Consider the following 17,311-nt stretch of genomic DNA (forward strand, 5'->3'; position numbering starts at 1 on the left):
TCTGCATACTTCGTTTATCAAAAACTTCATTTCGATATCGTGAACGAATCACGAAATAAAAGGGGTGGTACCTCTCACGCAACTCACATTGTTTACATGTCAGTAAGATATGATGTGTAAGTGGATGTTATAGCTTAATCAGTACGGTAGCCAACCATTACTATCTGATAATAATAGTTACGTCTTATCCCCTTCCTATGTAAATTTTCATTCGCATATTTTATTTACAATAAGTAAGTATTTCAGCAAAGTTCTTTTTACCAAATAAGAACTTCGCTTACTTTTCAGGGCAGTGAGCGAGCTGGAGCAAATAATGAGCACCTCAGTCTACATCCACCTGTTCGTCAACATGATTAACGTATGCTCTCACATCTTCGTCATTTCTGTGGTAGGTACTGCACGACAAATTTAAATACAGCATATCTGCTTACAAATGTGAAAATTTCATTATGGCCAAAATTTGAAATATTTTGGAGTATCGGATGGTTATAATTAAAGTGCAGCTACTCGTGGAGGTCCAGTGTGGTTTGTAATTATAGTGTGGTGGCGAAACTTCGTAGATATGCTAATGCGTTAACGCGGAACCGCAATACACTGGAAAAAATTTATTCCAATTTTGATCACTAGGTGCAAATCTAGCGCTGTCCACAGTTTTTATGACATCCGCGCTGTTATTTGACAAGCCATAACGTGAGTGATGAGTATGGCTATCGAGAAGAGAGAGAGAGTGCACTGTTGGTAAACTGTTTTATATGAACAGCAGCAATTACAGTGCTGCATTGAGAGAGTATCGCCGACTCTAAAGTCTGGCGAGATGCCAGATACCATCAAATGTTTTAAGGAATCTAATACACGATTGAGTTTGGTATGCCACCAGGAAGAAAAAGGCATCCTATTCCGGTGCAGATTGCTGTTGCTGTGGATGACAAGCAGCACGTGCCCCAGATAGCGCTAGTGACCGTGCAGTCTCACAATAAGTGTCCATCCCATGGTGAACAGCACGCAAAGCTTTGCAGCGGTACCCATACAGGATCCAGAGGGTGCAGCAGCTGAAACCTCATAGGTCACAGCAACATTCTGAATTTGTTCTTCAGTTTCTGACATGGATCGAACTTGATGACCCGGCAATATTCTGTGGAGTTACGAGGCGCATTTTACACTGCATGGTGCGGTGAATACACAGAACAGCCGAATTTGGGGTACTGCTAAACGGCATGTTGTGCACGAAGAGCCATTGGGCTCGCTGTACCACTGCTGTGGAAGAGCACAACTGCTTGAAAACCTCTGCTTTCATGAAGATGTTGCAACGCCTGTCGCTCTCGTAGTGAAAGATTTGCCTAATGCAACTTTCCACGAACACATTACCTCCAGAGGTTTCCCAGATGCATTGCCTTGTAATCCACCCCTCCCTTCTTTGTTAGTGCTGCTGTCCACTATGGTAAAGTCTTTTCACAAGATCCTAGAGTACTAAGATTTAAAATAAACTTTTTATTATCTTCTCTCCCACAGCTCCAGTTCTTCATGTCTAGGGGTCTGATTCTTGAAGCTGAAATTCTGAGATTTTAGGGTCTCATGGTTCAATTGATCCACATAATTTTCAAGAATGTCGTTGAAGGATTTTTGTTTTTACGATAATTTATTGTCTCACATTTTACTATATCACACTGCCTTTTGGTTTTTCACATTAACAAAGCCGAAATTACATTGTTCGTCCAGAGTACATTAATACGTCCGATCACATCAGGGGCATACTTACTACTACCTCACTCTGCGGTAACATCAATATTCCAAAGGGTTTACCATTTTTCTTGACAAATGAATTTCTATTAGGTTAGATTATCATTTCGTAAATGAATCCAGAAATAAACACAATGAACCGTACTAGATTGCATCATCAATAATAAAAATTTTAAGTGTGCCAAATATTTCGTAATTTCAAATGTTTCTAAAAAAAATTTAATTGTACATTCAGAGATAGTACATATCTATTGTAACAATGAAAATAAAATAATTTCATTTTATAAATTTTTGCTTGAAATGTAACATATTAACTACAAAATTACAGGGTGTTACAAAAAGGTACAGCCAAACTTTCAGGAAACATTCCTCACACACAAAGAGAGAAAATATGTTATGTGGACATGTGTCCAGAAACACTTACTTTCCATGTTAGAGCTCATGTTATTACTTCTCTTCAAATCACATTAATCATGGAATGGAAACACACAGCAACAGAATGTACCAGCATGACTTCAATACTTTGTTACAGGAAATGTTCAAAATATCCTCCATTAGCGAGGATACATGCATGCACCCTCCATCGCATGGAATCCCTGATATGCAGATGCAGCCCTGGAGAATGGCATATTGCATCACAGCCATCCACAATACGAGCACGAAGAGTCTCTACACTTGGTACAGGGGTTGCGTAGACAAGAGCTTTCAAATGCCCCCATAAATGAAAGTCCAGAGCGTTGAGGTCAGGAGAGCGTGGAGGCCATGGAATTGGTCCGCCTCTACCAATCCATTGGTCATCGAATCAGTTGTTGAGAAGCATACGAACACTTCGACTGAAATGTGCAGGAGCTCCATCGAGCATGAACCACATGTTGTGTCATACTTGTAAAGGCATATGTTCTAGCAGCACAGGTAGAGTATCCCATATGAAATCATGATAATGTGCTACATTGAGCGTAGGTGGAAGAACATGGGGCCCAATCAAGACATCACCAACAATGCCTGCCCAAACGTTCACAGAAAATCTGTGTTGATGACGTGATTGCACAACTGCGTGCGGATTCTCGTCAGTCCACACATGTTGATTGTGAAAATTTACAATTTGATCACACTGGAATGAAGCCTCATCCATAAAGAGAACATTTGCACTGAAATGAGGATTGACACATTTTTGGATGAACCATTCGCAGCAGCGTACCCGTGGAGGCCAATCAGCTGCTGATAGTGCCAGCACACGCTGTACAAGGTACGGAAACAACTGGTTCTCCCGTAGCATTCTCTATACAGTGACGTGGTCAATGTTACCTTGCACAGCAGCAACTTCTCTGACACTGACATTAGGGTTATCGTCAACTGTACGAAGAATTGCCTCGTCCATTGCAGGTGTCCTCATCGTTCTAGGTCTTACCCAGTCGCGAGTCATAGGCTGGAATGTTCCGTGCTCCCTAAGACGACGATCAATTGCTGTGAACGTCTTCCTGTCGGGACACCTTCGTTCTGGAAATCTGTCTCGATATAAACGTACCGTGCCACGGTTATTGCTCCAGGCTAATCCATACATCAAATGGGCATCTGCCAACTCCGCATTTGCAAACATTGCACAGACTGCAAAACCACATTCGTGATGAACACATACATGCTACGTACTGATGTGTTTGGTGCTAGTACTGTAGAGCAATGAGTCGCATGTCAACACAAGCACCAAAGTCAACATTACCTTCCTTCAATTGGGGCAACTGGTGGTGAATCGAGGAAGTACAGTAAATACTGATGAAACTAAAATGAGCTCTAACATGGAAATGAAGCGTTTCTGGCCACATGTCCACATAACATCTTTTCTTTACTTGTGTGTGAGGAATGCTTCCTGAAAGTTTGGCCATACCTTTTTGTAATACGCTGTATATCCATCTTGACTGTTGTTTGAAATTTCATATATTTTTGTACAATTAAAATTATTTCCTTCCTCCCATTTAAATCCACCATATGGTAAATATTGGTTCAGAGCATAACCATATAAATTATTTGCATCTAGATACATTATCTAATTTGATATTTCTTTATTATTATAATCTTTCAAATGTTTATTATTTCCTTTTACACATCTTTTACAATATTGTGAAATTCCACATCTTATTCTTTTATCAACCATTATAAGCATATCATAATCATATAATAATTAGAAGTTTTTGAACAGTAATTTTTAACATTGCATCCCAAGATAAACCTGATTCTGTAAAGTACCAAGAACGATCTACATTATGTTTGTATACATGTTTTTCTAAAATTTTCAAGAACATCACTTAACAATAATACATCAGCTTAAAGATATAAATCATGATATTCACCAAGATCTTTAACATTGAATTTTTCCCAGACTAATGGTGCATGTTCATAATATTCATCACTTATGTCACAACCATTTAATTCACTATAGAATTTATCTTTTGTTGGTAATTGTGTATCTTCAAATTTTTTCCAAGAATCCATGTGGTCATATGGATAAACACCTTTTCTAATTACTAGATTAAATACTTCTGAGAAAGATACTTTTTAATACTTCTTAATTGATTTTTTATTTAATTTGATGGAAGTCTATCAAGTGAAGAAGCCATAAATCTAAATGAATCAACAAATCTCATTTTTAAAATTTTCATACGTTTACCAAAACTAATATATTTATTTTTATTGTTTTGTATCTATTCTATTTTTTTATTATCATAACTAAGCTCTTCTGCAAAAAGGTGTGAATCATAACAAGATAAATTATGTAACCAAATAGATACAAAATCAAGATGTTGTTGTTTTAAATAACATGTAATGCATAATGCAGCAATACATTTTCCAGTTAAATGATCATTATAACGAACTTTTTTATTAATTTTTTTATAATGACATATACATAATGTACAAATTTAGAATTAATATGTATTTTATTTTCGTCATTTGTAAGTTGTTTCATTTCTTCAGTTTCAGAATATATTCATCCAATTTCTTCAACTTCTTGTTTGAAACATTCTATAAACTTTTTATGACAATTTAGTCCTCTATAAACAAAAGCATCTTTGAAATTTCCATAGATATATTTTTAATATGATACCAAAATCCACTTGGTTCACATTTTTGATATTTCAGTGTAAATGGTGTTTCTGGATTTAGTTCTTAATACCCAATTTTAAAAAGTAAACTTTCAAAATCAGTGTAAATAACAAATGGATCTTTTTAATAAATCGATAATTTTTAAATAAACAGGTTCTCCTTCACCTGGCATATCAACTTATAATGGTTTATTAGTTAAACTGTTTGTTGTATGATTATCTAATTTTTCTTTAGTATTAAAATGTAGTAAACATAAATCACAAATAAATTTTCTTCAGTATGTTTAGTCATTTGACTTCATACAAGTCTAAATAAAGTAGATTTCCATTTTTTTTCCAGTTTCTTATTTATAATGGATATACTTGATAGTTTTCTTCATTACCATCATCAAATGAATAAACATTAATAGATACATTATTTATATTTTCTATTTTTGGAATATGATCAACTAGTAGAGAAAAATTCAATTTTTTTAAGTTTTATATCAAGATTTAGACTAACATTTTTATATTTTTTTATTCTATCAGAATGATCATCTACAGGAAACAAAGCCCACAGAAAACACATCTGATCATTATTTTTTACATTTACATATGTTTCTTATTCTTGGTTTTATCTGGTATTTCAATATAAGATTTTCAATTGTTAGTTATAACCCAATAATTCTATTTAATTAGCATCCTGATCCTTGTGCTTAAAAATTAAATATTTTTTCTAAAATATGTCTTTAATGTTTCTGAATTTTTTAAAAATCTTTTTTTTTTAAATTAGTATAGTTCGGTGTTTGTTGTCTAAATTCTTGAACTTTTTTATTTATTCCATCTGTTTGTAATTTGTATTCAGAATATAAATTAAAATTTATATTTAATCATGATGTACATACAAATATCCTTTAACAATTTTAAAAAATTTTGTTTTTACTGCATCTAACAAATGTTTAGGATCAAGTATAACTCTACTATTTTCTAAATTTATAGTTTGTAATCTGTTTGCAAATACGTTTTCAACTAAGGAATCTTTAACTCTTTTTCTGTCTCTTGGTTTTTCAAATATATTTGTAGAAAATTTAAAGATTCCTTTGAATGGGATAGCTTCTTTAGTCAGAAAAACCTCATAAATATCACAAAATGGTAACTTTTTCCAAAGTTACGTCAGGTTTATAATTTTTAACAATATTTCCATTATCATGTGCAGGTATATAAAGAATAACAATATTTTGAAAAATCTTACTTACTTCAGTTACATAATTATTATGATTTTAACTTATTGTAGACATAATATTTTTAACAATATTTGTATTATTTTTAGATGTATTATTTTCACTTACTACAGGTGTATTATTTCTAACAATATTTGGATGGTTACTAATAATAATTGAATGACTACTAATAATAAATGTAATTAAATCACATTTACAAAAGCTTGAATATAATCGTGGATTACTTATTCAAAAATAGAAATAATGTATTATTTAGTTTAGGAATCAACTAGTATACTATTTAGTTTAACAATCAATTAGTCTATTATTTATCTTTCAAACAAATTGTTTTTAAACAATTACTTTTTAGTGAATTAGTTTATTAAATAGTTTACTACTTAGTTTAACGATCAATTCCTTTCCCCTTCTATTTATTACAAAAATTTGTATAAATTATTATTATTAATAGAATGATAATTATTTAATAGATGGACAGATAACTACGCATAAAGGATTATTATGTGAAGTTAAAGCTTCCTTATTCTTAATATATTCTAAGGTAAATTTCTTACATTTATGATTATGTTTATCTGTATGTGATGGATTTATATAAAAACAAGTTAAATCTTTAATTTCTTGACAAATTTGATATTTCTTGTTCAAGGAATTCGATTTTTTAGGTATTTTACTCCATTATATTTATTTAAACATGGCCTACATATATTTCTATAACCAGTTTAGTGTATTTTTGTAAAGCAAAACTATCAATTGATTTCTCTGTGTTACAATATTTACAAAATTTAGTTTTCACAGAACAATCTTGTTGAACTTGCTCCATTTATATACAATAAAATTTATTAGTCTTGTGAAAAAGTATATTAATAATCATCATAATCGCCATAATATCCTACTTCATTTAAAGCATCAAACATAGAATTAAGATCAATTATTTCAAATTTTCTGGTACTTCTTTTTAATAATAGTTCTACAAAATGGACAACTTTCCTTTTCCTTCAAGCATTCATCAATACACTTTTTATGAAAAATATGAATTCAACTTGCTTCAAGAAATTGATTATTATTTTCATCAATTAAACAAATAGAACGATTAATATTTTTTTCACATACCTCAATTAGTACATAAATTACTTTTAGTGTACTTTGCCATTTATACGAAATTTTTTTTATGAGATTTAGTAAAAAGTAAAATTCTCTAGCATTCGTACTGTATCTTTCAATATATTTATTACTTTAGGAATTAATTCAGGTGTTTTATGACAATCAATACTAAATAAAGATAAATCAGTTGTACCGCCTCAAACTTATTTTTTTGTAATTTCACTATGATCTTAGAATGTATCATCACTGAAAAAATACAACAAACCATTTGTGTATCTAAAGGCAGAATTCAATTTAATGGTAATCCTGGGAATTCACTAGTTATATTTCCCCTTGATTTATATGTAAAAGTGCGTTCATCTAATTCTATGTAGATATATTTGTTGAAAATAAAAGTATTCTACATGAATACGTATTTACTATACCATTCAATAAAAGTTTTTTACTTAATCCTATATTAGTAATTGACTGGACATCCTGAAATTAATTGTAATGTGTGTTAATCTACCATATAAACCATATTGTCAACAAATATTACAATTTCACCATTTTGTCTTTCATATATTCCATATATTTTTTTAAATCTTGTGGAAAAAATGTTATCCATTTAGTTATTAATTTAGGTTTATTCTTATTTATCGAAACCCACTTATTATGAAAAATATACAAAATTCGATTTGCAAGTAGTAGGTGATCAAATTTCTTAAGTTCACGTAATGATTCAATTGGTTCAATTTGTGTTGGTGATATAGTAGCAGTAGTAGTAGTAGTAGTAGTAGTAGTAGTAGTTGTTTGTGTTGTTGTTGATAAGTTTGTTTGTGATCCATATAAACCTTGAATAGAATCAATATCATTTTCATATAATTCTAAATGACAACCATTATAATAAGGATACATTATTGTTTCAAATTCATCTGAATGTTCTAAAGCTAATGCATGGCAAATTTCATGAACTAAAACTTGAAATAGATTTGTTTCATAGTTTGATGAATTTTTGTCAATTTCCAAATAGCAGTTTTCATCTTCATCCATATGTATTTCTAATGGATTATTATTACTATTAGGAAAAAAAGAATGATGTAACACATTACCTTTTCCATCTAACTCCATTGGACAATGTTGACCATTAAATTCATATAAATGTATTCGTCTTTTACCTGTAATTAAAATATCAGGATAATTGATATTATGAATAAATTGAATACCACTATATTTCCTACATAAACTAAAAGCTGTATCTGTTAATTCCTGTACTCTTTTTTTGCTTCTTTATAATTCCACATTACATTCTTTTTATTCCATTTAGACATACTAGTTCTATAATTATTAAATGAATCTTTTACACCGTATATGGATTTGTTGATAAAACGTAAAATTTCTTCACATAATTCACCAGTAACCTCAAGTTACTGTGTTACTTGAAGTAACATTAATGATTCTCTTAATAATTCAACACTAACTTAGGTTATTTCAGTTTTTGGTGAAATATCTAAATAACCACAATCAAATAAATATGTCGCAACATTGTTGTTTTGCAGTTTTATTATAATTTTCACAAACATTAACAATGGAAGTATGTTCATTTAAATAGAATTAAAATAATATAGTACACAAAGTTTATTCATTTACAATTAAATTTAATCATAAGCAGAAACCATAAATTTCAGCTACTATTTATTTGGTGCAAATCTATTAAAAAATATTTCTCTTAAATGAAACTGATTGTAGATATCAACAACAATAAGCTTACTTACATCAATAAGCAAGTTTTCATGATTATTGATGTAGAAAATAATCCATTGTTTAAAGTTAAGGATGTTGCTGTGATTTTAGAATATAAAAACACAAATGATGGCATGATTAAACATGTTTACTTAGAAAATAAAGCAAATTTTGCTAATATTTTGAGCATCGAGTTTTGTGAGCCTACTTCAAGTATTGTTAAACATACTATTTCCATCAATGAATCTGGATTATATTCTTTAATTTTAATATCAAACAAAGAAGAAGCTAAACAGTTTAAAAGATGGGTCTCTGATGAAGTTTTACCATCAATTAGAAGACATGGAGAATATAGATTAAAACATTTTACAATGGTCGAATAAAACCTAAACATTATTGTATAGAGCAACTACAAGAATTGAATAAATCAAACACAGAAATAAATCAATTAAAAGATGATAGAATGAAAATGCAAGATGATCAAATAAAAAATTTGAGAGAAACAGTTAATACTGCATCAGAAATGATAGGTAAAGGAAATGAAGAAATAAATACTTCATTACCAGCTGTAGTTCCTAAAACAATTAATGAAAAATTAAGACCAACATTTATTGTTTTAAAATTATTTGATGGTGAATGTGAAAATAACTATTATGTCATTAGAACACAACGAAATAATTTACAGGAACAACTATATAAAGTCGAAGATAGACATGCAAATTGTGAAGAAATATTAAGATTGAATTATAATCCTAATTCAATGAATCTGTACATACAAATGAAAGAAAATTTAAGGATTGTCTGTTACCTGAAATATTTTAATATTTTAAATAACTATACACAGGAGAAATTGATTAATGATCATCAATCTGAACTTATATAATAAGACCGTCAGCTGAAGCAGACTAGTCTGCTACTGCTTTAGCTTCATTTCCCCAACTATTATGTGAATTGTCAGCGCCTAACCATTTAACATAATTTTTATTATATTTCTTTTTTAAATATATTCAACTTAGTAAACATCTGGATTTTTTGTTTTCTTTAGGTCTTGTTCATAAAACTTTCCTTTCATTTTTTCTATTTATGTGTAATTGGATTAAAGTAAGTGACATCTTCAATTTAAATATTTCTGTTGATCAATTAGTTTTATATCCTTTTTCATAAAGAGCTTTACGTTTACAAATTCTATCTTTATCTCCTGTTTAAGTTTAGCTTTTTCATTAAATTCAATGTTATTTATTTGTAAATATTTCCCATTAATTTGTATTGGTATTGTGTTAGTCATAAATTAGATCTTTAACTAAATTTAATCACTTATAATTTCCTTATAAAGCAAATTTCATCCACATCTTTACTTTAAGTGTTCTGTTAAATCATTCAACAACAGATCCTTCAAACCTTGAAAAAATTTAATGATTATTGTTGTAATTTTTGATTAATTCTTTAAATTCTTTGTTATAGAATTGTATACCATTATCCGTTTTTAAATTATTTTGTTTTCTATCTACAAAATTTTTTGAATGTGTCAACCACATTCTTACTTGTTTTATCTTTAATAGGAACAGCCCAAGCAAATTTTGAGAAAATGTCAATAACAGATATTAATATTTATAACCTTTGTTTATTTTAAAAATACCTTTCAAATAACCAGAATCCATTTCAGCTACATCGGCTTGCCATAAATCATCCATATTAATAGAAAAACATTTCTTCTTTTAAAATTCTTTCTAATTGGTTTATGTAGTTCATTAATTATATTTTCACAAATATTATTATTATTTAGACCTTCACCACTTACAATTTCTTTTAACAAATTTACCCTATTTACTTTTACATATTATACAAACACCTTCATTTCTTTCTCATCCATTTTTTGTTGTTGCTGTGTGTGAATTATGTGTATCAGTAAACTTTTTACACTTTAAACAATAAATAAAACAGCCATGTGAAGTATGATTTTCCATTTATATAGATAAAAAATTTATTAACTTATAAATTATTTCACCAAATATAATAAACTTTATATCAACTGGAAAAGTTTTAACACAGACTTTAACAGAATCTTTCAGTTGTACAAATCAAATGCATGATGTGCGAACTGGTATTGATTGATTATTATTATTTAATTATTAATATACTTCATTATCTAAACTTTCTGATTTATCAAAATCATTAAAGTTTAAATATCCATTTGTATGTTCAGCAAGAGCAATAATTCTTTTAAGTATGAAAATATATTCTCATTAGAATATTTTTAGTTCATCAGCTGTCGGAAACGTAAATTCAATTATTTGTTTGTCATATACATTTTCTTTAAGATTACTTCACTGTTGTAAGTATAGATTTTAATCTGTTTTTGAAAAATAGTCTGAAAAAGCTTTTGCTACTTCCTTTTTGGTAAAATAAGTATTAAATTGTGTTAAAATGTTGTTTTCTTTCTTTGTAACATATTATTTTTCTAAGTATTGTTTGTTAACTACATCTTTTGGATCAATTGGATCATTTACAGTAGCTAAGTCTTCTATTTTTAAAACCAATATAACCCTTAGTTATTTTAAAAATAATATTAAATTATTTTTGAAAGTGTTTAATTGCATTATTTATCTTTGGATCTATTGATGATTGTAGATGTTTAATTCTCTTTTCAATATTTTCTAAATCGAGTGTAGATGTATTAACTACTTGTTCATTTCGCAGATCTATCTTATTTCCAAAAATCTCCATTTATTAAATTTAAAATATCAGTAAAATTGTAATTCCCCCCAAACCAATTTTAAAACAAATAGACATAAATGGCCACATCGATATTTTGTATTCTTTCTGCATTGTAATATAATTCATCTTTTCCTAAATAATTAATAATTGTTTTGGTATATTACCATCAAATGAATCAAAAACAACTTTTTATTTTTATAATAAGAAATCCAATGTGTACCAGGAATATTAGATGTATCTAAATTTACTATAACACATTCAGTTTTAAATGGTTTATTTGGCAGTTCATCAATCATATAAACACTATGAAAGTTTTTCATTTTTAATTGTTTAGTAAGTTCTTCTATATGCATTAGAATATTTATCAATTACTTCTTGAAATTTATTTTGTTTTCTTTATTCCAGTTCCTGCCTTTTTCACTATTTCTAAATTATGTCCCTTTTGTTCTTCTTATTTTTTATCATCTGTCCTCTTATTTATAACTGCACTTGCAATTGCTACAGATCTACCAGCTAGTGAATCAATTCTTGCTAAATATGGTAATGCAGCTAATAATAATAGAAGAAATCTCTTTCATGTAGTGTTAGTCTTTTACCTTCTTTTTTGTTAGATATTCAAAAAATTTTTAACAACAAGAATACCTAACATAACAAATAAATTTCCACCAACTTTCTTTTTGTTTTTCCTTTTTTGAACATCTGTTAAAAATGGTTCAGTTGCATTTAATGGTTAATTATTTAACTTTAATTTAATTGATTTTGGTTTTGTTTTGGCACTAGGTAGAAAAGTATGATCAATTGTAAAGTTATCCATTTATATAGTTAAAAATTTAATTAAGTTTTTTTATATAGTTTAAAGATTTTTATAATTGCCAACCATTTTCATCAACACCAAATCACATTCCTAATTTTCGTTTTCCATACACTATTCCTGTAACAGCTGTTGCTGCGACTTTTTCACCAAATGAAGCATCATTTGCATTAATCTTTCTTTTGCACCTAATTGTAGATCTTTATCATCTATATGCCTTTTTCTAAATCTTTTTGTTATCTCTATAAGCAATATCATGTTTTTTACAAGCTTCATCTAGTGGATTTATTCCTTGATCTCCTCTTGCTAATTTTTCTTCTAATTTTGTACCTGGACCACACTAATTATCACCTGGAAGATGCATTCCAAATGGTAATTTGTTAATTAAATTGTTTACTATCCCTTTTCCAAAATGTATGTGGAAGACGATTTAAAAATCTAAATAAGTATGGAATTCTTTTGGATTATCAATTATAAAATCACTTAATTCATTTGTTAACATTTGTGCAATACAAACTTTTTCATTATGATAATTTCTATTTCCTGCAAATTCTTCACCATGAATTACTGCTAATCTATCAATTAATTGTCTAACATCATTCATCCAAACATATTCAATTCATTTATCTGTATATTTTTTAACTAACCCTTAACCGATATTGTTAGGATATTATTTTTTTATATTTCTCTCTTCTACTTGATTATAATTCGGATCATTATTTTGATATATAGCATTTGTTAATATTAAGATGTCTTCATAGTTGTTTAATGTATTTTCTTCATATTCATTTTCAACCTTACTATCAGGCAAGGCTTTCATTTAGTCACCAGTTGCTTTATTATTTTTCATTGATTAAGATGTTATCATTGTTAAATTTAACTTCAGAATCTCCTATATTGTGTTTGCCATTTTCAAACCATAATCCCAAGCTTTATCATTGATAGAACTAATTTACTTTGCTATTGTTGGACCAATATAATTCGTTTGAGGTAAAATCTGTTTTCGACTCAATTTTAATTTCTCCTTTTTTTCTAGTTTTTTCAGCATGTCTTCAAGTTTTTTTCATGTTTGTGGTGATGGACTTTCAGTATTACATAAACTTTTTTCAGCTAAAAATTCTGAAAGTGTTGATGGAATAGGAAAAATATCATCATACTTTTCATTATGGTGATAAGGAACCATTTGTTTTTGTGCTTTTCTGTGTTCTGCAATCGCTTTCAAAACATTGTCACCTAAACGTTCAATTCCTTGTTTTACTTGTTTGATAGTATCAATAACAGGTTGATTTTCCTTTTTAAATTTTTCATATTCTGTTCCTGGTTGGTTGGTTTTTCAAAGCTTAAATTTTTCTTTTAATATATTCAGCTTGCTTTCTATTTTGTTTACCTGTTTAACAACTTCTTCATCATACTTTGCAAAAATTTATTAAGGAAGAAAATACATTAGTTGTGTTTAACATTTATGTTTATGTTTTTTATGTTTATGTTTATGTTTAACGTTTATGTTTAATTTTATATTGATGTTTAATGTTCATGTTTACATTTACATTATGTTTAACATTTACATTTATGTTTATGTTAATGTTAATGCTTTTACCTTCATTTGATTTTCAAGATATATCTATTGTGAAAAATCCAAACTCATATTTCCAACATTTTCTACACATTTCTTTAAAATTATCAAACTTTAAATATCCACCAACAAACTTATGGCAAATATGATTTTAATTTGTATCATGTTGCCTAAAAATATTTAAAAAAATTAAATTGTCTCTAACTAACTGTTCATGTATTCCTGAATAAGTTTGTGCTAAGTAAAAACAATCGATTCCTTTATGGCTTTCTCTAGTAAAATATTGTCTTACAACATCTTGATTTTCTAGAATAAAATCATTAAATACAACAACAGAATTTTCTTTACATTCATCTAATGGAATAATTTCTTCATCATTTTCAATGATACGAACAATGTTTTCATTAATTTTATCTTCATTTTTTACATTGTTTTATAAATTCTTGATACTTTGGTTATTCTGAACTTTTTGAATAAATATATAAATGTTTAATTTTATTCCAATTTAATCATCCTGGAGCTAAAATATCATTATCAATCATTAATACTGTTCTTCCACAACTACTTGGTGAAATTATTGCACATCTAATAGAATGTGGTAAAAATTTTACATGTCTGTTTTTTAACTTATTTTCTGGAATTCTTACTTTTGGTTCCCAATCTGTTTTGTTGATATATTTAATTATTTTTCGGTAGTAAATGAGTAGATTATTTCAACTTAGTGCTAAATCTTCAATACTTAGAAGAAGATTAACTATTCCAATATGTGGTAGTTATACTAATGTTTCACTAGTTGGCTTTTATTCACGTTTTTTAACACCAAATGATAGAAATGAAGTTTTTTGTCAAGAAATGTGGAATATTAATCCACCAAATAATTTTTGAAAGCATATGATGCATTTCTAGATTTTAAAAGAATTACTTTAGTAAAATCAGATACTGATATGAATCCATTTAGTTTTATAACTAATTAGTTATATAATCAATATGACACATAGAAAGAATCTTGTAACTACACAGAAAACTATTATGAAGCTTTGTGCAACTTTTAATGATAAAATTACAAATGATACACTTGCTCCTGTAATTATGTATGGCAAAAATGATCTTACATATGAGTTAGAACATAGATTAATTACTGAAAATTTTTAATTATTAATATTTGCTTCTATATAAATGAATGAAAAACTAAAAAAAATTATAGAAGTGTGAACTTCATGCTTATACACATTTCTGAAACATTTTAAGAAAGATAGAAAAAATTAAAACTGAAAATTTTAGTATCTTACTTATTAAATGATTTCTGATTTGTTTCAATATATTTTTCTGGATAGCTCTTTTAATGTAGATTATGTTAGCAATTTGAATATTTAAAATCCATTAATATTTGGCTGAGAAATCGTCACTTAATCTACAGCAAAAATGTGGTGAGTCATGAAAATGGACTTTTTTGTTTATTACGTTATTTTGATGAAATTTGGTATATCCCCTACTGTAGTTTATGGATGAAAGTATTTGAAGAAAAAATTCGGTGTATTGCATTTTATAACAAAAAAATTGTGTTTGTTGGATTTTATATGTTTCAAGCTATCCACTTGTATTTTATATGTTTCAAGCTGTGCTTTCAGTACAGTATACACATCTATGATTGCTAGTGTGAACTCCCTAGATTCTAACATCTGTCAACAGAAGGCACTGAAGTAAATTCTATTTACTTTAATGTGGGAACATACTTTACTTTAGATGTAATTTTCTCTATTTTCTTTAAATTTTGTTGTTTAAAATCATATTCATCAATTGTTCTGGTTGTTCTCCAATTTCAAAATTGTATAATGTAAAGAAAATAATGAATTTGGGCCTGAAATAAATTGATGAAGAAGTTGATTTTTAGAAGATACTTTGTCAGTAGAACCGTACTATATATACGATCTTCAAGTGCCTTTACTTCAGCCAAACTTCACTCAATCGTTGACCAATGATAGTGCGCATCTCAGAGGTCATTATAACGTATTTGTGTGAAGAGTGCTAGCCATTTGGCTAAAACATCCAACACACAGCCCAAACAAAAGGAGCAGTTTGGTTAATTCAGAACTTATTCTTCATGTAGCATGTACATAGGGTCAGAGGAGTCCGAAACACAGAAAAATGTGTGTAGGACATTGTGAGGATGTTTTGCAGTTTTTGAAAATCAATAAAATTTTTAATATAATTTACTTTTATTCACTAATATATTTTAATTATTTACTTACATTCACAATATGATTTTTTTAAATACTATACTTTGTTAACTAATTCATTTTATTTATTTTATTATGTTCACCTATGGGAAATGTATATAAAATAAATGATTTTCATTATAGCTATTATTATATTATATTATTATTAGGTAAAAGGGAAAGTAGGATGTTTTTATATGTTCTGGATCATTAGATCAATCTTATAGAAAATAAAAAATGCGAGTGTTAACGAGTATTATTTTATTTTTGTAAGATTGGTTTATTGGCCCAGAACATACAAAAACATGCTACTTGCATAGGTCATGTGGTGCATATTACTTACCATTTATGCATGTTCTCCCAGACGACAATGCATAGTACAAACTATATTGGTGTACTGGTTGATACTCTGCAGACAGACAACGTTTGGTACCATTCTGTCTGATATCTGGAGGCATGGTTGTAAGGAGAATGGTGTAGAAACAGACTGTTTAGCTTTTAAGAACCATTTAGCTTTCCAAACCACACAAATCATTTAAAAGGAAGCACTTTCGCCTGAATTCCACAACTCATGACTATAATTTTGCCATAACAGCAGTGTGTCTATTTATCTGTTTAATCCTACTTGCAAGGAGGCCACACGGAAATCGCGCTTTCGGATTTTTTTTATATTTATGGCACTTTTATATTTAAGGCACTTTTAAGTTTGAACTTAAAGATCAGTCAACCGAAATAATTCAACGCAAAATGACTTTGAAGTTTTCTGAGCAACTTTGATACCCTAAAGGAAGGCCACCTTTCTGGTGGGCTATGTAGATGTGTAGTAGAGTTATCCAGCAATGGAAAAGTTTCAAACGCATCTACAAGTTCCACAATAATTTCCATGAAGCGTAGAGCACTTAAGGATAAAAAATTGTATTTTGTAATAATTACCGTCTGATATTTCTAATGAATTTTATATTTAAATGACGCAAGTATTCGAACTAAAAGATAAAAAACGATGAAAATAGCGCTCGAAATGGGACTAGTACAAGCGATTATATTTTCGAGCAGTACTGATTTTTTTTCCTTCCTCATGTGTCTTACACTTCACGAAAATGCTAGTAGAACATGCACCGCTGTTT

At 28.8% G+C, this 17,311-nt stretch overlaps 1 protein-coding gene across 1 annotated transcript in view; it reads left to right on the top strand.

Annotated features, from left to right (window-relative positions):
• The window catches only part of LOC124798745 (putative odorant receptor 71a), a 91,447-nt gene that overhangs the window by 51,123 nt on the left and 23,013 nt on the right, over window positions 1–17,311 (top strand). Inside the window, exon 3 of the mRNA XM_047262273.1 lies at window positions 289–388. Coding sequence (XP_047118229.1) covers window positions 289–388 — 100 coding nt within the window. The remainder of the gene's footprint in view (window positions 1–288; window positions 389–17,311) is intronic.

Source organism: Schistocerca piceifrons, chromosome 5 (genome assembly GCF_021461385.2).
Source record: "Schistocerca piceifrons isolate TAMUIC-IGC-003096 chromosome 5, iqSchPice1.1, whole genome shotgun sequence".
Lineage (NCBI taxonomy): Eukaryota > Metazoa > Arthropoda > Insecta > Orthoptera > Acrididae > Schistocerca > Schistocerca piceifrons.